The sequence below is a fragment of the Zootoca vivipara genome, chromosome 12 (assembly GCF_965207765.1).
Source record: "Zootoca vivipara chromosome 12, rZooViv2.hap1.1, whole genome shotgun sequence".
Lineage (NCBI taxonomy): Eukaryota > Metazoa > Chordata > Lepidosauria > Squamata > Lacertidae > Zootoca > Zootoca vivipara.
Window position 1 is genome coordinate 50,453,969 of NC_142595.1, and position 23,669 is coordinate 50,477,637.

Genomic DNA, 23,669 nt, shown 5'->3' on the forward strand with positions numbered 1-23,669 from the left:
TCCTCTGTATATGCTCAGGAGCACCCTTTCCCTCGAAATAAAAGCGTCAAACCATCATAAGCACATAATAATAGCCTCGAAGGACCAGGCCATTGTGGCCCGTCTCGTCCACCATCCTGTTCTCATAGGGGCCGGCGGCCGTACGCCTCTTCCGGAAAACCCCACAAGCAGGCCCCGAGTGCGAGAACAGCGCTCTCCCCTCCTGTGGTTTCCGGCAACTGGTATTCATAAATATCGCTGCCTCCAACTGCAGTGGGAGAGCGTGGCTGCTGCGGCCAGTAGCCACCGAAAGCCTTTTGAATTTGCCTCATCCTCTTTTAAAGCCCTCTATTTCGTGGCCACCTCTGCCTCCTGTGGCAGGGAGTTCCATAGTTGAACTCTGCTTTCTTTTCTCTGTCCCGAATCTTCCCACATTCTGCTACAGTTAATGCTCATTACAACAGAGGGAGAGAAAAACTTTCCTGTCTCCACTTGCTCCACGCCCAGGCGTCATTTTTATAAGCTTCTACCATGTTGCCTCTTCCTGTTCTTTTGTCTAAACCCAAAAGGCCCCAACGAAGGCCAGATCTCCTCCCAACGGAGTCTCTCTCTCTCCATCCATCCCCGGGTTCGTTTGCCCTTTTGCAAATGATCAAAGCCCATTATGCATGCATTAAAATATTCATAAACTGCACTTCATAAATAAAAAATAACAAGGTGGCATATGGCATTGAAAACAACAGCAACCCATTATCTTACAATGATAACGTTCAGTTAAAAAAAACAAAACACAAAAACAGCAGCTCCAGGTTAGCAAAAACTGAGTGGTAAAAGAAATGTCATCTTCCCAAGGCCAAATTGTACAGATTTCCTATTTGCCAGAACTCAGTCTTTAAGTTTGGCAGCAAAAGTTACACTTTGGAACTCCCTGCTGATTGATTTCAGGAAGACACTTTCAACACACTCTTTTCAACGCCTGCTAAAAACGTTGGGCAAGCCTACCCAGATCTTTAGAAAGCCAAGGAGAGTTTGAACCTGTTTTTATTCTTATTCTCCACTCCCATCGTTCTGCCCGGACACTGAGGTCCAGCACCGAGGGCCTTCTGGCGGTTCCCTCGTTGCGAGAAGCCAAGTTGCAGGGAACCAGGCAGAGGGCCTTCTCGGTGGTGGCGCCCGCCCTATGGAACGCCCTCCCAACAGATGTCAAAGAGAAAAACAGCTACCAGATTTTAGAAGACATCTGAAGGCAGCCCTGTTTAGGGAGGCTTTTAATGTTTAATAGATTGTTTTATTTCATTTTTCTGTTGTAAGTTGCCCAGAGTGGCTGGGGAAACCCAGTCAGATGGGCGGGGTATAAATAATAAATTATTATTATTATTATTATTATTAAGGAAAGTTTTAGGTGATTGTCTCTTATTGATAATTTCATTGTTTTATCTTTTACTGGGGTTTCCCCCACCCTTACTATCAAGCGATATATAAAGCAGTGTGGTGCAGTGGTTAGAGTGTCGGACTAGACAGGGAAAGACATGGGTTCCAATCCCCTACTCGGACACGAACCTCTCGGGGGGGGACCTTGCGCCGGTTATTGCTTCTCGCAGCCTCACCTGCCTCACAGGGTTGTTGTTGTGGTGGGGACTAAATGAGGAAGGGGGGGGGAAGCATGTAGGGCAGGGGGATAGAAATGCAACAAATAACTCTAAAAATGTCAGTGACGTTCCTGCTTTGCCGACAGCAGTTCAGAAAGGTGGCAATAAATGCCATTGCAAAGGCAATCAACTCCAGGGCCTGCAAATGCAGCAAATTCCACGCAATGCAAATAAATAAAGAGCGCATTTTCCCACCCCCCTCTCTAACTGGGGGTTGACCAAAACCTAGCAGACCTGTGAAACTTGATGGGGGAACTCCCCTCCCCCTTCCCACCCCTCTCCCCACACCCTTCCCTCTCCAAATGGGGCTCAGCCTAGCATCTCTTTCAATAAAACCGCCCGGCCCCGATGGGAAAATCCTGAATGGGGGGAAAAGGCGGCGGTGGCGCGCTTGCATATTCATGAGCAGGGGGCGGGGCGGGGCAGGAGGGGGCGGGGCGAGGGCAATAAATAGGAGCCCTGCCTCTCCTCCGGCCTCTTTCCCTTTGCACCAGAGGAGGAGCCGCTCTGAGCATCCTTGCAAAGAGGGCAGCTCTGTGTTTTTTTTGCGCCTGCCTCTCTTTCTCTCTCTCTCCAGCATCCTCTCCTTCTCCCTGGGCATCCTTCTTGGGGGGAGACGATCCGAAGATCAGCCCCCTAATTCCTCACTCTGCCCCCTCTCTGGCTTCTTAGCGGGCTCCCTTGCCAGGATCTGACCCCCCCTTTTGAAGCCCCCCACCCACCATGGCCGTCGAAAAGGAGAAGAAGACCTGCGGGCAAGTCATGACGGAGTGGAAGGAATTTATCTGGAACCCGCGCACGCATCAGTTTATGGGGCGCACCGGGAGCAGCTGGGGTGAGCCTGTCTGTCTGATTTGGGGGGGGGGGCACACAGGCAGGGAGTGGGGGGGCAGATCCTGCACCTCGGAGCTGTCCGCCTCCTCCTTCGCCTGGGCAGGATTTAATGACAAGACAGTTCAAGGACTCCTAGCCAAGGGAGATTATTTAAAGGGGGAGATTAGTGGAGATGGGGAGGGGGTGGGGAGAGATAGCAGGGCCACGAAAGGGATTATTTTAGGGATTGGGGGGGACCTGTGAGAGCCAAAGCAAAGCTTTTGCTGAAAATAGGGGTCCCCCTCCTTGGAAAGAGATTCTAGATATGATTATTTCTCCCCCCTTATTTATTTCTTTCAAAGGGGGCATCGCCCAGGAAGATTTTCTCCCTTGGTTTTTTTGAAAGAGGGGGGTGCTTTGGAAGAGTTATGTAAGGGGGAGTAGTTTTGGGATGGGAGTGTGGGGGGGCGGTCTTTCTGGAGGGGAAAATGGGAAATTTATCTAACAGAGTCCTTTATGGGGGGGGAGCACTAGGAAAAAAAGGAGGCCAGCAGGGGAGTTGCGATGGGTGATGCGATCCTGGAGGGGGGGGGCAGCATGCAGTTATGGCGGACTGCTGGGGTGCCCCCTCCCCGAAAAGGGAAACTGCAGACCTTGAGTAAAATAGGAAATACAAGGGGGAAATGGGGTTTCATGTGGATTTTGTTTTGGGGGGGTGATTAATAGGGCAAGGGCCCTTGTAAGAAATTTCAGTAGGGGGTTATTAGGTGCCTACGTTTTAAGAAAATATCTATATATGTTATAGATTAGTATTTAGGGTTGAAGTAAAGCGGGGACACTGGAATTCAAACACTTCTAAAATAATTCTCAATTTTTGAATTTGAAAAGGGGGGTTGAGATGATCGTAAGTCCTTTAATAGGAGCCAAGGTTGTAGCCCAAAAAGGAAAGGGGGGAAACACATTGGGTTATTTGCACCCTGGACAAAGCACCCCCCCCCCCCGAATAAACAACCCAGGCCATGAAGTGAAATTTGAAGGTGGCTAAAACTGTCTGCCATTTGTGGGGTTGAGTAGAAATGGAGAGGATCTCGCCTTTGCAATGTTCTAGAAGGCGGGTTGATAAACGGGGGGGGGTGTCTCTGGTTCTTTGGTCAAAGACTGACACCCCCCCCCCACACACACATAACACACAAACATAACCTGAAAAATCGAGAGATCCGAGACTATTAGACATGCAGTGGTCATGAATGCAGGTGCAGAAGAAGATTAATCCTGGGGAATTCTTTGCGATTTGGGGGGGGGGGGCTGGCACAGCACCCCATGGAGATGGCAGGTTGGGGGGGATGTGTGTGTGTGTGTGTGTGTGTGTGTGGCAGACATTAAAAGAGCTTAAAGACCCCAGTTTGAAAGGAGAACAGATCAGAGCTTGGAGGCTGCCCAGGAAGCAAAACCATTACAGTATATGCTTTGAAGAAGAAAAATCCTGGGGAGTATTTGCTGTGTTTGGGGTGGGGGGGGAGTGGGGAGGAGAAGAAGTGGGGTGCCTGGGGAGGCAGAGTCGCTGCATCCTTGAAGATTGGGGGCGCGCGATCATTTGCTCAGGATGAGAGGCGATATTAAATGTGTGGCAGTACTGTAATGATAAAATGGGTGGAACAGGCCTGAAATATATATATATATTGGGGGGCCCTTATGGTCCCAGCGATCAGGTCCTGTGTATAGGGTCTGTGGGCAAAAAAAAAGGAGGACAAAGATTGTATGGGGCCTTCTGTTTCCTGGTGTCTTGGGGGGTGGGATGACGGTGGGCTCTCGCCTCCCCCACCCCTCCAATTTTTGATATTGATTGATGCAGGGGAAAAGGTAGCAGAGGCGAGAGCAGCAGGGAAAGTAGGTCATTATTTTCCTTCTGTGGAGTTGGCTTGCGAGGCCTCCCTCCCCCCCCCACCGCCTGGCCAGTCTGTCAACAAGCGCCCCCCCCCCCTCTCCTGGCACCAGAGAGAGAGGAGGGGGCTTTTTGACACGGCTGCAAAACAGCCTCTGTTGCTCCTCTGTTGCTTTGTCCTGCTTGGAAAAAATAACCAGGCTCGCAAAACGTTTGATTAAAATGCCCCCCCCCTCCTTGGCAAAAAACGTGCTGGTTTCCATCATCTGTATGCCGGCCCACCCCCCATTGAAAATTAGATGCATTCCCAAATATGCTTTGAGCAACGAACCCTCCCTTCCAATTGTGACCCACTTGATCTGTGAGACAGTTGATTTATAGATCTCTCTCTGCAGTCCTGCCCCCCCCCCCCAGCAAGCTGACATTATGAGATTGCTTCTTCAACCCCCCACCCCCACCCCGGCCTTTCTCGATCTCCCACCGCAAATCCTTGAACTCTGGGAATTCTCCCCTTTGCAGACTTTCTACCCCCCCTCCAATTCTGTGTACCTCTTGATTCCCCCCCCCCGATTTTACCCACCTTACTGGCACCCCCAACTTGCCTTTTTGGGGGGTGGGGGGATTGCAACAATGTGTGAATGGCTGGGAAGCTAGCTGGTGGTTCATATTGGGAACGGGGCAGCTGAATAATTTCTGGAGGGTGAGAGGGAGGAAAATTTCTTGGAGGGGGGGCGTAAGGAGAAGAAGTTGCCTCCCGTGCGGCAGAAGTCCAACCTTTGGGTCTGTCGCATTGCAACTCCTGAGGAACCTGGCACGCTCTCCTTCTCCCTTGGAAGCCTTGTTTGCCTGTGGGAAAATTCCTTTTCTCAAAGCTTGCAAACTCTCTGTTCAGGCTCTGGCCCCCCTCCTTGCAGTGTCCCCCCCCCAATGCCCTCCCCACAAATCTGCTCCCCTCTCTCCTTGCTTTTGTCACATCCCACAAGTCTCCTACTCTCTAAACTCCGGCTCGAATCTCTTGCAGTTTTCTTTGCCAGAAAGCTGGCGGAATATTGCAGCATCTCTGCTTCAACGGCAGCCTTTAATGCTCTGGTTTTTTTGGGGGGGGGGGAATCCCCTTTGATTGCGAAACAAAGCTGCATTGATAATCTGGTTCCCCCTTTTCCACCCCCCAAACGGTGGTCTTTCCCTTTTCTTGCGATTTACGACTCTCTGCTTTTGTGCGCTCTTGAGACCCGGGCGACGTGTGTTGAGTGGTTTGGGGAAACCTGCTTGGCACAAGACCACCCCCCCAATCCTGAGCCTGGCTTGCATTTCACTGCAGAAAACGGATGGCACCTCACCCCGCTGCAGTAGCTGATCCTGATCCGGAGTGCGGGGGAAGGAAGGAAACCAGGCCAAGATCTGACAGCACTTTTTTGGGGGGGAACGGGGGGGAATCTTGGCTTGGCTCGGGGTTCGCTTGCCTTTGGCACTGCAGAGCGAAGACATTGGCAAGGGGGGAGGGAGGGAGAGAGAGAGTTGGCGCAGGCTTCGCCCTAATACAGTTGGCAGAGGAGACATTGGTGGGGGGGGGTCACCATTCCCAAGTACCTCTTTGCCAATTTAAAAGCATTTTAGCGGCAGGTGAAAGAAAGGATGTAAGCTTCGCTTTCGGGGTTTATTCTAGGGGAGAGAAGCCGTTTTCTCCGTAATAAGGTGTCTGTTGAGGGTTTAGGGACCTCATCACAGTCGCAGATATGTAGGAAGCGGAGGAAACAGCAGCAGGAGGGTGGGTTTTTGGTGCAGAATGCGGGCAGTCGATATCGGACACCCTCCTAATATCGGGGTGCTCCTTAGGCAAAAGAGCAGGGGTGGGTGAACCTGAGAGGGGCTATGTTGTCTTCTCTAGGGTGGAAATGAGGCCTGATATTTCAGCATTGGGTGAGGGAGAGGAGACCCACAACAAGCAATGGGTGCTCAGGATATTAATCTGAGACATTAGTGGGGGTGTCTAGTTGTGAGTGTTTTTCAGGGTGAAAAGGATCTCCAGGGGGGAAGATGACATTTCTGGAGCTAGAAGAAGGACAGTGGGGACTTTTGGCAGGATTTGGCTAAGCACAGGGAGGTTGGGGGGGGGGACAGGGCAAGGCAGGTGCTTAAATGTAGCAAAGAAAGAGAAGGAAGGAAGGTGGTAAAAGGGGGCAGATTAAGACATTGGGGGGCTGCCTGAAAAAAAACCTGTGGATAATTTAGAGGGGTTGTTTAGAGGGCGGGGGAAGAGACTGTGGATTCTTCGAGGGAGTAAAAAAACCCCATCATTTTTGTAATCTAATTTCTGCTCGTGGGAATATACAGGATTTTTTGGGGGTGGTAGTGGTGGAAGTTTTTTTGGGTGGCAGGCAAAGCAAAATGCCCGAAAGGAGGAACAGATACATTTCTCACAAAAAGGCCCAGGAGGGGGGGGGGGCTTGCACATTCTGCCTTATATCTTGGGTTCTACAAATGCTATAAATGCATTCAAATAAAAGCTGGGGATCTGGGGGTTGTGTGTGTGTGGTTTGTTTGGGGGGGGACAGGCTCCCCCTCTGCGGATGCCCATATTTCTTTTGCTCTCCTTCTGATCTTGCTCAGCTCTGATCTCTCTCTCTCTCTCTCTCTCTCTCTGTGTGTGTGTGTGTGTTTTGGAGACAGAGCAAGAACTCCAGACACAGTAAACAGGATTATCTCGCAGCCCTTGTCTGTCAGCTCAGCTTCGGCCTTGCAAGGCCCAGAGGTTCTGGGGTTAATGTCTTGCAAGCTTCTCTCTCTCTCTCTCTCTCTCTCTCTCTCTCTCTCTCTCTCTCTCTCTCTCTCTCTCTCCTGTCATTGGAGAGGGTGCTTCAGAAATGCACTTTACCTATCACTTATTTATTGTACTGGCATCCCAAGTCTCCTTCCCCCCCCCCTTCTTCCTCCGGAGAGCTCAAGGCGGTGTGTGTACATGGCTCTCCCCTATCCTCATTCAATTCCACAACAACCCTGCGAGGTAGGCTGGGCCCAGATTGACAGTGACTGGCCCAAGGTGCCTGAGCGGGGAGGGGATCTGAACCCTGCTCTTGCACAGTCCGGCTCTCTAACCACTACACCGCACTACCTGGTGCCTGTGGAGGTGATGGGAGGTCCAATTCTGGCCCAGGCTCTTGAGTAACGTTAAGCGTTTAAAGGCTAACACCTTAGATGTGAGCTTTGCTCTGTCTTGTCTCTCTGTGTTGGAAAAAAACGCCGCAGGGTTTGTGCGAGGCTGACCCCTAGACCCTGCTGCCATGAGTTGCTTATTTTAACACTCAGCTGAGAGTGCTTGGGGGGGGGTGCAGGTTGATAAAAATTCGCCCTGAGATTTGCTGAGTTTGGCTCTTTGAATTGCCCGGCGAATTTTAAACATATAGGGATGTATTTTAAACAAAACATTGGGCAGCTCTGATATCGTAAGTATCTCCTTATTTTGGTACAGTACACAAGTCTGAGGCTCCTGCACACAAACACACAGTGCCCCTCCTTGCCTCTGTTTACTTAATGACTGCCGAATTGTGTGTCTCGCCTTTCCTTCCGATAGCCTACTTATTTGGCCTACATTGAATGAAGGTGTTGCAAGCTGGATCTGGGATTCCTGTGGGCCAGAGTCCCTTGCCGGGTGGAGTCTATAGCTAATCACTTCCTCTTGGCCTCAGTTCCCCAATCTGTGAAATGGCAACAGCGACCCACTTCAGTAAATTACATAGTAAACGGAGAGCTCCTCTGACCTGAGCTCAGAGTCATCTTTGGGATTAATGCAACTGCTTATTATTTCCACAACGGGGCCTGTGCTCGGGAGGAGCTTGCAACGTCTTAGGAGACCTAGAGGTGTAAACTTTGAGTAAATCCGTGCGATTCTAGAGAACGGCTTGTGTCCCACCTCGCTTTATACGTCAGGCCAAAGGCTTCAGTTTGCAAGCCCACAGCCTGGACTCTGGACTTTTTTCCTTTGCTGACTGTTTTGGGAGACTCTCCTTGCCTTAAATAATGAGATAGGGAATAGTTGGAAGTTAATTAAAAGAAAACCTGATCATTGGCTCCAAGGGGATTTTTTTTTATTAAAAAAATACTGGTTACTTGAATGTTCCACCATGTTGTCAGCTGTATTTTTGCCTTCCATATTCTGAGTCTTCACAGCTAAGATGCTACAAATTGGCAGAGTGGCTGTAAAGCTGACCTTTTGCACTTTTCGGGGGCTTCCAACTGATTATGAATATTCCCCCCTTCCTCCATGCATTTGCCTAATCCACCCCCCCCCAAAGTTGTTGGCCATCTTGTAGCAGGGAGTTCCATAGTTCAGCTATGCACTGTGAGATTAAGGGCCCTGCCCATTGCGAACTCCTTGTGCCTCCTCGAATTTGAGTGGTACCCCTCCCAACTCTTGCCAAACCCCACACCTATTCCTCCCTAAGGTGGAAGAATCCCAAAGATTTGAAAAACTGAATAGCTGGGAATCTGAGGATTTAGGGAGGTGAAAGTATAGGGAAGCAGGAGGGAAAAAATGAGGGTGAATTAAAGGAGACACAGATCACAATCCACATTAAGCAGAAAGATACCACTGAGGGATAGCACCTGGGCCATAGTAGGAGGGTTTGCCTAGCAGTAGAGGAGAGAGGTGATATTAGGGGCAGGGCGCTGGGACTTTTCAACGAAGAATGTACCGTATTTACACGAATCCGGGATTTAGAAAGGACTGGTATTTAGCAATGGAGGTTGGGGCCTGGGAAGGATTCGAAACGTGCCTGGCGAATTTTGCCATCGGCAAATTGGGACCCCTGAAGGTCATCTAGCCCAACCCCCTGCCACGCAGGAGTCTTTTGTCCAACGTGAGGCTCGAACCCACGACCCTGAGATTAAGATTCTCCTGCTCTACCAACCGAGCTGTCAAGAATTGATCCTGGGACCTTTTGCAGGCGCTGTACCCCCGGCCCTTCCCTATGCAACACACATGCTAAAGGGAGTATCAAAGATTTGGGGTCTTAGGGGGTTCATTGCAGGCCCCCCCTTTTAATTCCCTGGCCCTAAAGCCTGCCAGCTATGGATAGCCCAGCTGCCCTCCTGCTGAACCTCTCGGGATATCTAGCGACTGTGCCGAGGGGGGGGGGGAAGAGGAGGGCCATCTCGGGTTTCCTTTGCTTCGTCAATCATCTAATTAAATTGGCACATCGCCCTCATGGGTCTAGTGAGGCAGGTGCTGCAAAGGGAAATTTCGGGATGGGCGAAAGATGTTATGATTCCTTAGGCGTTTCAAAGGCAGGGCAGACATAAAGGCAGTAGGAATTTGCAGGCTCTCTTTCTGGAGCGACCTTTGTCGAACCGGCACTCCTTTTGGGCTGTGGCTGATGGGAGTTGTAGTCCAAAATCGCCCTGTTAGCTGGGGGCTGGTGGGAGTCATAGTTGGGGATAGAAATTAGCCAGGCGCTAGGTGCGTTTTGAATAATAGAATCATAGAGTTGGAAGAGACCCCAAGGGCCATCCAGTCCAACCCCCTGCCAAGCAGGAAACACCATCAAAGCATTCCTGACAGATGGCTGTCAAGCCTCTGCTCAAAGACCTCCAAAGAAGGAGACTCCACCAAACTCCTTGGCAGCAAATTCCACTGCCGAAGAGCTCTTACTGTCAGGAAGTTCTTCCTAATGTTTAGGTGGAATCTTCTTTCTTGTAGTTTGAATCCATTGCTCCGTGTCCGCTTCTCTGGAGCAGCAAAAAAACAACCTTTCTCCCTCCTCTATATGACATCCTTTTATATATTTGAACATGGCTATCATATCACCCCTTAACCTTCTCTTCTCCAGGCTAAACATACCCAGCTCCCTAAGCCGTTCCTCATAAGGCATCGTTTCCAGGTCTTTGCGACTGGTGCGGGTCCAGTTAGAGAAAGTTTTGAAACATTTCGCTTGAAGTTGCTTTAATCTGGATTGTGTTATTTGACATTTTTGTGTGCTGTAAACCTCTTTGAGGTTTGTTCTTTAAAATATAAAGCAGTATAGAAATGAAAAATAATAATAATTAATAATAATAATAATAATAATAATAATAATAATAATATTGAGTGAGATAACTCTCTGTGGCAATCAAAACCTAGCTTTTAAGGTTTGTGATTAGCTTATATATCTGAGTTTCTAACACTGGTCGTGGTCCAAAATGGCAGTTCTGGGTAGAGGCTGGTGAGTCCCAGTAGCCCTGGAGGGCGCCAGGTTGGCGAAGGCTGTTCTACGGTGTTCATTTGCAGGCCTGTCTAAGAACATCATCCCCTCTGATAGGGGGAGCGTGAGATGGGGGCTGATAAGAAAACAGAATGGGGGCCAATCCTAATGGCTACAGTTTTTGGACCTCACTGCCTGATTCTTTTTCCTCAATTTAATCTCTCCCCCCCCCTTCCTGCTTCTCCTGCAGCTCTGATCCTGCTGTTCTACTTCGTCTTCTACGGCTTCCTCACGGCCCTCTTCACCCTCACGATGTGGGTGATGCTGCAGACGGTGGACCAGTTCAACCCCAAATACCAGGACCGCCTCTCCATCCCAGGTGAGGCCTTGGCTTCCGACCTTCATCTGCGCCACGCGGCCCAGGAAAGAAGTTGCAAATCGCGCGCAAATCGCCGCAGGCAGAAAGCAGAGGCGACAAGGAGAGAGGCTCTAGCCCTGAGGTGTTAGCTTTCTGCTTGAAGGGTGGTTGCTGTGTCGGGAGGGGCATGTTTAAATGGTTTTGCACGAGGCACTGGCGCATAAAAAAGGGCCTGGCCTTCGAAGAATCGTAGAGTTGGAAGGGACCCCGGCGGCCATCTAGCAATGCAGGATTCTCAGCTAAAGCACCCATGGCAGATGGCCAGCCAGCTTGCCTAGGAACTGCGCAGGTGTGCAGAATCTGGCTGGGGCCGGTTATGGAACTCTGTACATGCTCAGAGATGTGGGTGTTCTCAGGTGAATTGTCCCCCTCCCGCCCCAGGGTACCACCAAAATCGAAGAGAGGGCTAACACTTCAGACTTAAAAGCTGGTTTTGAAAGTCGCTCCCTCCTGCATGGAGCCCTGGGAGGGGAGGTTGAAGCTGTTAAACGGGCTATTCTTGGCACTCTCACAAACTACAACTCCCAGGATCCTTTGGTGCAAGCCCTGGCCGTGTACAGGAATGTGTAAACCCAGTGTGGATAATGCCCCCGGTGTCCTTTCAAGCCCAGCTGCTTGCTAAACTGGCTTAAATTAAGGGCTCCCCACTGGTCTTAGCTTGAGGGGCTGACTGAGGCCATCTAGTCTGACCCAAAGATCTTTCCCACCAGACGGGAGTTGTAGTCGAGAACACCTCGAGGTGGCCTAGTTGACTGCAGCTGGCTTGAAGAGGAGGCCCCCTGGTGTTGGCAGCATTTTATCCAGCCTTTGCCTCCTTGCCAAATAGCCGGTTTCTCGGAGGAGAGAACTAGGCAAGTTTCTAGTCCTCAGCGAGGAGTGTGGGCAGGCGGAGCTCCAAACCTCAACCGCTTCTCTCTTTCTCTCCCTCGCAGGAGTGATGATTCGCCCAAAGACGGACGCTCTGGAAATCACTTACAACATGAGCCAGACTGAATCCTGGGAGGATTATGTGAGGATGCTAAATAAGTTTTTGGAGGGTAAGTAAAATGGGGGAAGGAGCAACACATTTATCTCTCCCCCCCCCCCGGCCTTTCTGCCTAATGATGCTAATTAACCACTTAATTAGGGACAGGGAAGGAACGGCTGCACGCCCCCCTTTTTCCAAGCTTCTGCAACATTCCCTGTACTATTATCCATCCTTTCTCGTCACCGGATGTTGTTGGACTACAACTCCCATCATCCCTGGTCCTTGGAGGAATGGATGATGGGAGTTGTAGTCCAACAACACCTCGGGACCCAAGTTTGAGAGAGGGCTGGGGCAAGCGTGCGCAGCTGAGGCCCCCTAGAGGTGGCAGGTGTGAAAAATGAGCTGGACCCTTTAACCAGCGGAACTCCTTGCTGGGTGAAACTCCACAATGCCCTTTTCAGCCAGGTGCATATATCTATATAATCACTTGCCTTTGGTTTCCTCCAAGGGGTTCCCCACTCTCTTTTAAAATCAGACGTAATTTGAAATATACCGGAATCCATAGCGGACTGTTAATTGGAGGTCGGGGTGTCTTGCCTGGCGCTATGTGGGGAAGAGTCAGAAGAGCAGAAAGTGGATTTGCAAAGATCTGAGCAGTGCAGGAAACTACCCTAGATGGTGTCCATCTAGGCCAGTGCTGTCTACACTGACTGGCAGCAGATTTCCAAGTTTCAGATGAGAAACTTATTGATGCAATTCTGGGCTGCATCAATAGGAGTATAGCATCTAGATCTAGGGAAGTAATAGTACCTCTGTAATCTGCTCTGGTCAGACCTCACCTGGAGTACTGTGTCCAGTTCTGGGCACCACAGTTCAAGAAGGATACTGACAAGCTGGAACGTGTCCAGAAGAGGGCAACCAAAATGGTCAAAGGCCTGGAAACGAAGCCTTATGAGGAACGGCTTAGGGAGCTGGGTATGTTTAGCCTGGAGAAGAGAAGGTTAAGGGGTGACATGATAGCCATGTTCAAATATATGAAAGGATGTCATATGGAGGAGGGAGAAAGATTGTTTTCTGCTGCTCCAGAGAAGCGGACACGGAGCAATGGATTCAAACTACAAGAAAGAAGATTCCACCTCAACATTAGGAAGAACTTCCTGACAGTAAGAGCTGTTCGGCAGTGGGATTTGCTACCAAGGAGTGTGGTGGAGTCTCCTTCTTTGGAGGTCTTTAAGCAGAGGCTTGACAGCCGTATGTCAAGAATGCTTTGATGGTGTTTCCTGCTTGGCAGGGGGTTGGACTGGATGGCCCTTGTGGTCTCTTCCAACTCTATGATTCTATGAAACAATAAAATAGCCACATAGAACAAGTGCAGTCACAAGTAGTTTAAAATAGCAAAGTCCAAGTAAAAGGCTATCTTCTTATCAAGTCTAGCTCCAGATTTGCCAGGCTTGCCTTGGAAATGACGGCTCCTCTGTATATGTAATAAAGGAATCTTATTAAAAGGTGTCTGGAGGTTGCAGCCCTTGTCGAAATCTCAAATTGTGCGTAATTTTCTCCATTAGATCTGTATGCCAGAGCAATGCTAGGATAACACTGGCCTCCTCTGGAGGGTTATTAGCAGGATTACAGGAGCATAATTTAGACGTTTAGTGTGCTGCTTTTTAAAAAAAGGCTCTCACTATAAAAACACAAAGCTGGCGCTGCAAGCATTATTTAGCCTTTTTTGATCTGTGCTTCAGTAGACATCTGGACTGTCGATTCCCACTTGTTAGCGGATGGGGAATGGCTTCAAAGAGACGGATTCTGCACCACAAAATAGCCCCCGCCAAACCTCATTAAGATTGAACCTGGCCTGTTTGATCTGTCCCATCAGAAGGATGGCGGTTTTTAAATTTCGTTTTGTTCAGCGTACACCTGCTGTCCTTTCATAGAATCATAGAATCAGAGTTGGAAGAGACCACAAGGGCCATCCAGTCTAACCCCCTGCCAAGCAGGAAACACCATCAAAGCATTCCTGACAGATGGCTGTCAAGCCTCTGCTTAAAGACCTCCAAAGAAGGAGACTCCACCACACTCCTTGGCAGCAAATTCCACTGCCGGACAGCTCTTACTGTCAGGAAGTTCTTCCTAATGTTTACGTGGAATCTTCTTTCTTGAAGTTTGAATACATTGCTCTGTGTCCGCTTCTCTGGAGCAGCAGAAAACAATCTTTCTCCCTTCTCCATATGACATTCAAGATGATATTTTGTGGCCAGCCTTTATTTATTCGCTTCTTCCCGCAAACATTTTTTACTCAGGGATATGTGGAGGCCCCCTGTCTTGGAAGCGTTTTTAAAAGGAGATTTGGAGGGGAAATATTAAATAAATACAATGACAACAACGACCTCCCTGATAAAACGATAAAATGAGAATCCGGATAAAATGAAAATCCTGGGTACTGTAGAACTATATTTCCCAACACCATTGGTAAACTACAGTTCCCAGGATTGGGGGGCTGTGGGCGTATGAGCTTTAAAGGAAGCTCACTGACTGACCTTGGGCCTGTCGCTCAACTCTTGGCCTAACCTCACAGGGTTCTTGTGAAGCATAAAACAGGGCTACTTGTAGGAAAAGTGAGATAAAAATGTCAAAATAAACAAAACAGTTTTTTTTAAAAAAGTACCCTTGCCCGGCTGTCATGCCAGAATTGTCTGCTCTGGAGTCTCAAAAGGGTATTTCCCTACCCTGCCCGGGGGTTGGACTAGATGACCCCCGGGGATCCCTTTTGAACTCTACGATTCCTCCTCCTCTTGCAGCTTATGACAACGCCAAGCAAGTGGCCAGCAACCGGGACTGTATCCCGGGGCAGTACAACGAGCAGGTGGACAACGGGGTGCTGAACTACCCGAAGACGGCGTGCCAGTTCAACCGCACCATGCTGGGCGAATGCTCGGGCCTCAACGACACCACTTACGGGTACCGGGACGGGAGGCCCTGCATCATCGTCAAGATGAACCGGGTAGGTGGACCCTGCTGAGAAGCCCTGACTCCTCTTGTCACTTGAGGGTCTGTTCAGGCTGCAGAAGGGAATAATAACAATTTATTATTCGTTCTGCCCGGACACTGAGGTCCAGCGCCGAGGGCCTTCTGGCGGTTCCCTCGCTGCAAGAAGCCAAGTTACAGGGAACCAGGCAGAGGGCCTTCTCAGTGGTGGCGCCCGCCCTGTGGAACGCCCTCCCAACAGATGTCGAAGAGAAAAACAACTACACTGTACCAAACTTTTAGAAGACAGCCCTGTTTAGGGAAGCTTTTAATGTTTGGTAGATTATTGTATTTTAATATTCTGTTGGAAGCCGCCCAGAGTGGCTGGGAAAACTCAGCCAGATGGGTGGGGTATAAATAATAATTTATTATTATTATTATTATTATTATTATTATTATTATTATTATTATTATTTACTTATACCCCACCCATCTGGCCGGGCCTCCCCAGCCACTCTGGGCAGCTCCCAACAGAATATTAAAAACGCGATAAAAACTCGAGGGCAGGCCTGAACCGACGGATCGAAAGGAGAACCAAACGTTTGGGAGAGCTTTCTAAGACAGTGGAACGGACTCCCTCGGAAGGGGGCAGCCCAGGCAAGAGCTGAGAATTGCGGGCCCTCCATCCCCACATCCGAGGATGGATCCCGTGAGCACATAAAAACCTCAGGCTGCCCCAACCTTTCCTTCCGCGGAGATGGGAGGGATTCTGCTGCCGATTCTGTTGAATTGCAGCCTTCGCCGACCCGGCGGTTTTGAACTATAACTCCCGTGGGAGTTGTAGCGCGAAACCAACGGGCGGCACCAAGTTGGTGAAGGCCGGTGTTTTGAAAGCAGAAGTGTCAGCCTTTCCCAGAGTGGGGCAAATGTCTTTTTGCAGGTGGTGGTGTCGTTCCCCCCCCCATCTGCGCCCAGCTCCGTTCGTTTTTTGTGGGACGGGGAGAGCAGAGTGAGAGCCACTTGGAGGTCCTGAACCCTTTTCTCCCCAACCCCTTTTGTCTCTCGGCAGGTCATCAAGTTCTACGCAGGAGACGGCAAGCCGATCAATGTCTCTTGCACGTCAAAGGTAAAAGCCTCTGATCTGCCACCGCCCTGCGGGTTTGTGTCTCTCCTCCTCCTCTTCTTCCTTGGTTTTTTTTCTTTCTTGTTCTTTCTCATTCCGTTTCATTAACGCTCCACTTTCCCCTCTCCTCCTCCTCCTTGTCTCTTTCCAAAAAAAATTCAGAGACCCCGGTCTAAGCACGAGGTAAGGTCGTAGCTCGCCAAAGCACTAGAACCGTTTAGGGAGATGTTCTTTAGTTAGTGTGTCCTAGAACCCCGACAGCTTTTGCTTCCTGCTCTTCCCGCAACGCTTCGGGATATAGGGGTAGAGAACCCATATAGGGGGCCGATCACCTCTGACCCACAAAAGCAGCCTTGCCCTTTGGAAGAATCCAGAAGTCCACATTCCCGGCTAGATTCCCAGTCGCCTCCCCTCTTGCGCAAAACACTTTGGAGGAAGTCGCTCCAAACTTTCCTGTCCCGCAATACCTTGTTGGAAATTTCAGGCTGGGTAAAAGGAAAGAACTTCTGTATGCAGAGCATCGCTAACCTACGGAACTCCCTCCCACCGGAGGCAGGGGTGGCCGCCAACTTGGATGGCTTTCAAAGAGGACCAGGCAGATCCCTGGAGGTGGCTCCCCCCCCCCCAGCCCAAGGTAGCAATGCTCTCCCATCACAATCTGAGGCAGCATTGCTTCTGAATACCAGTTGCTGAAGAACGCGGTGGAGGGGAGGGGCTGATCATGCCAGGGCCGGCCCTACGGCCAGGCTGGGTGGCGCCAGGGCGCCCCCCCGCCCCCCGCGCAGCTCCGTCCGCCCGCCACGCTGGGAAACGGGGCAGGGCGGGGGCGCCGGAGGGATCCGTCGCACCACGGCACCAGGGCGCCAAATATACTTAAGACGGCCCTGGATCATGCGTTCGAATCCTGATTCCATGCATCCCATAATAGGCATCTAGGGTGGCCGCTGTGAGAACAGGATAAAGGACTAGATGGGCCACAGGCCTGGTCCAACAAGTTTTCCTTATAAAGAGAATAATACTAAAAATAATTGTACAGAATACAAGAAGAACAAAAAAAGCATTACAGAAAAAGATAAAAGACTGAAAAAAGAAAAATACAGAATAGAAAAACATATAATTAATTAATTAATTCTTTGGGTATTTACATTCCATATGTGGACCCCCTCGGGATCCCTTCCCCTGTGGTTCTTAATCACATATCTATTTTAGCAAATTCTAACCCATTTTAATCACCTCGTATAATCTAATTTAAATTCTCAAAATATTATAATATTATTTTAAAAAAAATTGTACAGTGGAACTCCGGTTTACGACTACCTCCGTTTATGAACGCCGTGGACCCGGAAGTGTTTACATCCGGGTTCCGCGGCGTCGGGTGCGCAGACGCGATCTGCGCAGCACGCGCATGCACAGAAGCGCTCCATCGGCGCTACGCGCAGAAGCGTGCCTTCGACGAGCAAATGCCTCAGCGAGCAACGCCTCCGCGGAACGGATTGCGTTCGCAAAGCGAGGTACCACTGTAATCATAATAATTTCTAGTACCCTGCCCACGCGACTGGGTTCCCCCGGCCACTCTGGACGGCTTCCAGCAAAATGTAAGGAACACAAGGAAACCATCTGTTGTCATCCTGACCCCAGTAAATTCGGTGGACTTACATCTGAGCAGACGTGGCTTAAGACTGGAGCCTTGGATTGTTAGGGCTGGGGGTGGGTGGGTTTAATTGAAAATGTAGATAATTCATTTAACATTGCTGTATGGGGGCCACAAAACCACGTATAAACATTTCTCCAGGTCAGTTCCATCACCTGGTATCCCGACAGACATCTGGATAGCTAGCCTACCAAGGGATGGCTCAAAAAAAAAAAAACATACACAAAAAAACCAACCCTAAGCGATATTTAACAGCTTTGACAATGCATTACTGCTTGTCATGAAATAAGAACCTGGGGAACTGCCTTGTACTGAAGAAGAGAAGGTTAAGGGGTGATATGATAGCCATGTTCAAATATATAAAAGGATGTCATATAGAGGAGGGAGAAAGGTTGTTTTCTGCTGCTCCAGAGAAGCGGACACGGAGCAATGGATTCAAACTACAAGAAAGAAGATTCCACCTAAACATTAGGAAGAACTTCCTGACAGTAAGAGCTGTTCGGCAGTGGAACTTGCTGCCAAGGAGTGTGGTGGAGTCTCCTTCTTTGGAGGTCTTTAAGCAGAGGCTTGGCAGCCATATGGCAAGAATGCTTTGATGGTGTTTCCTGCTTGGCAGGGGGTTGGACTGGATGGCCCTTGTGGCCTCTTCCAACTCTGTGATTCTATGAATCAGAGCATGAGTCCCATCTGGTTCAGTGCCGGCAGTGGCCCCCTGGGGTTTCAGAAAAGGGCCTTACCCCCAGCTCTACCTGCAGATCCTGTCGGAAATTGAACTCGGGACCTTTTGTATGCAAAGCAGTCCCTCTCCCACTCGGCAACTTCCCTTCCTTTTCCTCTTGCCTCCTGCAGGAGCTTTTCCCTTTGTGAGTAATCGAGGCAACGCATACCCTTCTGAAAAACCAGTTAAAACTCTTGCGCCAAGGGATTTTGCAATTTACCTTTATGTTAAGCAACGTCAAACGATTTCCTTGTTTTTGCAATATGAGGAAGAGGCGGAGAGGTAGTCCGGGCTCTGAGTATCTTTTCCTTTTCCTTATCAAATCATGGATCAGCGCCCAGCTTCTGAGATTTGTCACCAGACAGGTTCATCTTCACAGCCTCTTGTTGAATTTATGAAAGCTGGAGCTTCCATATAGCTTTTGTTTGAGTGTACAATTCAGGTGCTAGATTACAGTATTTTTTTTTCTCTAAAACACAGACACAGTTTTACCGATTTTTTTCAAAAAGAGAAGAAATTTACATCGGCGATACCATTTGATTTCTCTCTTATTCCCCTCCCACCTTCCCTAACAAAACTTGGAAGTTTTCCGTCATCGTAAGGTAATACAGGGATAGTGTGAGACAGGCATGTCCAACATGTAGATCGTGATCTACCGGTAGATCACTGGACGTCTGTGGTAGATCACCGGTAGATCAGTGGCTCCCTCCAAAGAAGCTAAAAATCTTTGGCTCCCCTAAAAAAAGCTCAACATCTTTGCCCTGCACCCCTAAAATGACCTGAACCACCAAAAACAGGGTTTTCCTTCCTAAAAAAAAAGCTCAATGCCGCTTTCCACTTCCCTAAAGAAGTTCAATAACTTCTACGTGAACCCCCCAAAACAGGGTTTTCCTTCCTAGAAAAAGCTCAACAACTTTGACCTGAACCCCCCAAAAGGGGGTAGATCACTGCCAATTTTTAACTCTGTGAGTAGATCGCAGTCTCTTGGAAGTTGGCCACCCCTGGTGTAAGAAAAGGATCACGGTCGTGTAAAATACAGTCTTAATAGTCATTGGTTTTGTTCGTTCCTCTTGCGTTTTTTGTACAAATGGCTGTCTCCCTCCTCGCACGCCGCCTGTTCATTTAGCCTTTCCTTTGTTTTACTTTTTTCTTCTCTGTCTCTCCACGCGTTCACTCTGTCTTCTCCTTCTACGTTTCTGTCTTCAGAAGAAAAAAATCCCTAAGGAAGATCTCATAGTAAGGACAACGTTGGATGTGGTTTGGGAAAAGCGGGGGCAAGGGGGGGTAGCGGCCTTAGAGGCTATATCTTAGTGGGAGGGGAGATTTTGGATAAGTGAATGCACATAGCAGATGGCAGAAGAGTTGAGTGAGGACCGGGAGTGGGGGGTGGGCATAATGATCCTTGGCGTAGCCAGCCAATAGGAAAGGGAGATATCATAGTTAGTGAAAGTGAGTTTGGAATAGTGAGTGTAAGGTAAATGGTTCGGGTGGCATGTTGCTAGCCGCATGTCAGGGAGGGGGGGGAGGGATAAAATATGTATTGACCCCCCCTTTTTTTCTCCTCCCACAGAAAGAGGAGGATGCCCAGAAACTGGGGGAGATAGCAATGTTCCCTCCCAATGGAAACATGGACCTAATGTACTTTCCTTACTATGGCAAAAAAATCCACGTAAGTATTGCACACTCCCCGACCCTTTTCTTTCCTCCTCTTCAACCCAAAAGGGTGTTTCTCGGGGCCATCTTTTGCTAAAGGGATGTACGAAGATTGGGCAGGAGGAGAAAGGTGTGTCGCAGGCTTGCACTGAACATTTATTGTTCCAAAGTGGAAAGTGGAAAAGCATTAAACCCCAAAATACAGTGGTGCCTCGCTAGACGAATTTAATTCGTTCCACGGGTCTTTTCTTATAACGAAAAATTCGTCTAGCGAATCCCATAGGAATGCATTGATTTTTTTTTGGATTTTTTTTTGCCCATTGGAATGCATTAATTGAATTTCAATGCATTCCTATGGGAAACCGCGATTCGCTAGACAAATTTTTCGTAAAACGAATTCGTCTAGCGAGGCAACCTCCGCTCGAAAAATCCTTTCGTTAAGCGGAAATTTCGTTAAGCAGGGCATTCGTTAAGCGAGGCACCACTGTAGGAGGAAGAACTCCCAAGTATTCAGCCATCATATTCAGCGATCCGTTTGCAATCTTATATTTCAGGTGGACTGTCGCATTCTAGTTTATGAATTGCTTCTTTGTGATTGACGGATTAGCTGACCACTTATCCCAGTAGGGACGGCTTCTTGCTGAATCATCAGTTTCTTTAAAGCAACAAGTTACCACAATTCACTAATATAAGCATATTTCAGGATTTATAGGGATTTACAATATCACCTTAATTGCTACAGTCCTACATAACCATTTTGACTCGATTGCTCCGGCAACAGCAATGTTGTTGCGGGGTGTGTGAGTTCCGTTGTGTGTTTTGCCGTTCCTGTGGCTCGTAAACCGCTTCATAGATAGCTGTACAGAAAGGCTGTGTACAAATTAAAAAATGAAACGGGAGCAAATTTGAAGTGCTGAAGCATGGGTAGGCAAACTAAGGCCCAGGGGCCGGATCTGGCCCAATCGCCTTCTCAATCCGGCCCGTGGATGGTCTGGGGATCAGCATGTTTTTACATGAGTAGAATGTGTCCTTTTATTTAAAATGCATCTCTGGGTTATTTGTGGGGCATAGGAATTCATTTATTATTATTATTATTATTATTATTATTATTATTATTATTTCAAAATATAGTCCGGCCCCCCACAAGGTCTGCGGGACAGTGGACTGGCCCCCTGCTGAAAAAGTTTGCTGACCCCTGTGCTAAAATCTCTCCAGTATTTAGCAGCTAGGCAAGAAATAAAAATCGATATGAATTCGGTTTCTTTCGAAATCGGTTTGTGGTTTAGCAAGCTAGGGTTTGGGGGGTTGTTTTTGCGCTGAAATTTTCGTTAGATTCGGAAGCCCCTCGCGAGTCGGACCTCTTAACTTTTGCCAACCTGGTGCTGTCTGGAGGTGTTGGGCTGTCACTTTAATCTGAGCTCAAAAGCTGCCTTACGTGTTTTTGGAGGAAGAGCGAGAGATTTGGGGGTGCGAGAAGAGATCCGTGGGTTGGTTCCCCGACTGATTTTGCCCCTCACTCTCCCACCTCCGCAGGTGAACTACACGCAGCCTGTCGTGGCTGTGAAATTCCTCAACCTCACCTTCAACTACGACCACCACATCGAGTGCAGGGTCAACGCCGCCAACGTCAACACGAACGACGAGCGGGACAAGTTTGCTGGCCGCGTGGCTTTCAAGATCCGGGTCAACAAAGAATGAGGTCCCCCGCCCCCCTCCTCGGTCCGTCCTCCCCCTCCGCCCATCCCCTTGCACCCCAGCACCCTAAAAAAGAAAAGAAAAAAGGAAGCTAACTCTTTTCTTCCATGCTCAGAACAAGGTGGCGCATTGATGTTGAAGGAAGAGCAAGGCGGTTGTGGGGCGCAGGAGGGGTGGCGACCCCACTGCTGCTCATCCTTTAGGGTCGCTAACCATCGCTGTTAGACAATCCCGGCTCCCTGAACCCCAAAATCGAAGGCTTTGCTTCTTCCACCTGCACCCCTTCATCTGGCCCGCATTTCTCCCCTTTACCCCTCTCGAAATATTTGCGAATGCTGCTTTGGCTCGTTCTAACGACATTTCCCGCTTTCTCCCCCTTCTCGCCCCACATATGTGGGGAGCTCAGAGGCTGTGATACCCCCACCCCAACCCCCCAAGCCCAGGACCCACGAAACTGCCCCCCCTTCTGCCTTTCCCTTCCCGGAGATATTTCCTAATATAATAATAAATGTATATAGATATTTTTTATATATATTAAAAATTAAGGTACTGCTGAGTCCTCTGTATTTTCATCCTTTTCCAGAGCTCTTTTCCTTCCCCCTCCTCTTCCCCCTCGCCATCTTTTCTACCGGTTTCGCTCCTGCCACAAAACCCTTGTTATGAAAATGGCTCGGGGGGCTCCTTGGCCCTGGGAAAGGAGCGCAGGGCCATCTTGGTTCCTCGGGGTCCCAACTGGGGGGAATTGCTGTGGTTTTGGGGCCTACGGCTGTTGGCCGCTGGGAAGCCATTTTGTCTCGAAAGCTTCTGGCTGCCGTTAACTGCGCGAAAGAACGTCAAAATACGCGTTAAAACATGGGTGGTGTTTTGGGGTGTGTGTGTTGCTGCGCTCTCTAAATACACTTAATGAAGGATTAAACCCAATTGTTTGCGCAGAATGTCGGCCACCCAGCAAAACGGCTGCACTCTCTTCCTTTTGCATGATGGGACAAAATGGCCGCCGCTCTTGGGTTTTGGATGGCAGCCATTTTGCTGCTGGCCGGTTCTTCGTCAGTAAATCAGTAAACCCTTATTCCTGGGTTTTTAGAAAGCGCAGAATCTGTGGCAACCGTCCAAAACGGCTGCAGGGGTTGAAGCATCCCTGTTCCCCCCCCCCCCAACCCTACTACTTTTGACTTCTGTGTGGCAATAGCTTGCCATCTCTCTCTTGACTTGCAAGCAGCTTTGTAAAAAATAAAATGGCAGACAAAAGGCTTCTTTTGGGCATGGGCGGCTGTTCTGATTCCCTCGCAGAGGAAACGGTTGCGGCGGCTGTGAAAAACGCAGCTTGTCAGTCTTAATTGTCTCACCCGGCCATCCCTCTCTCTCTCTCTCTCTCTCTCTTTTTCCTCTCTCTCTTTTCTTCTAAATAGGATCTACTCTGACCCTGTTCGTCCTTTAGTGTACAGTTGTTTTAATCTGTTATAATAGTGGCACATTGCACTAAGATGATGATAGAAAAGAAATTTAAAAACAAAACCACTGGTTCTGCCATAGTTGAGGGGGGAATATTGACCGAACCCAATAAGGCCTCTTTAGTCGTCACTTTAAATTAACCGATGGGAGTTTTTTTATTTTATTTTTGTTTTCTCTAGAAGATTCTTGCTTGCCTCATCTCTCACTTCCTGTTAATATTTGTTGGAAGAACAGAAGCGTCGTTTTAAAACGAAAGCGAACTTTAATTTTTGGGCAATGGGTGTTTTTTTTTTAAAAAAAAAAACTCCCTTGCTTCTTATTTTTCAATAGTTATTAAATTTCACCCCTTTACCTCTTTAAGGCTTGCATCGAAGTCGATTATTATGTGTATGAATGGAAGACATAACTTAAAAATTCTTTGGCTTTTTAACTCTTTTATTTTTATCTTTGTTTTTATTTGCAGAATTATTTAATTGCCTGTATCAGATTTACTGTAAAGATGAGAAATAAATAAATTTAAAAAACTTTG

General features: G+C 48.8%; 1 protein-coding gene across 1 annotated transcript; it reads left to right on the forward strand.

Moving 5' to 3' along the window:
• The first annotated feature begins 2,103 nt into the window (after positions 1-2,103).
• On the forward strand, positions 2,104-23,669 carry ATP1B2 (ATPase Na+/K+ transporting subunit beta 2). Its single transcript, XM_035136251.3, has 7 exons — positions 2,104-2,463; positions 10,750-10,878; positions 11,850-11,954; positions 14,683-14,885; positions 15,918-15,974; positions 19,911-20,009; positions 21,527-23,669. The coding sequence occupies exons 1-7, from the start codon at positions 2,352-2,354 to the stop codon at positions 21,689-21,691; spliced, it is 870 nt and encodes a 289-aa protein (XP_034992142.1). The 5' UTR covers positions 2,104-2,351; the 3' UTR covers positions 21,692-23,669.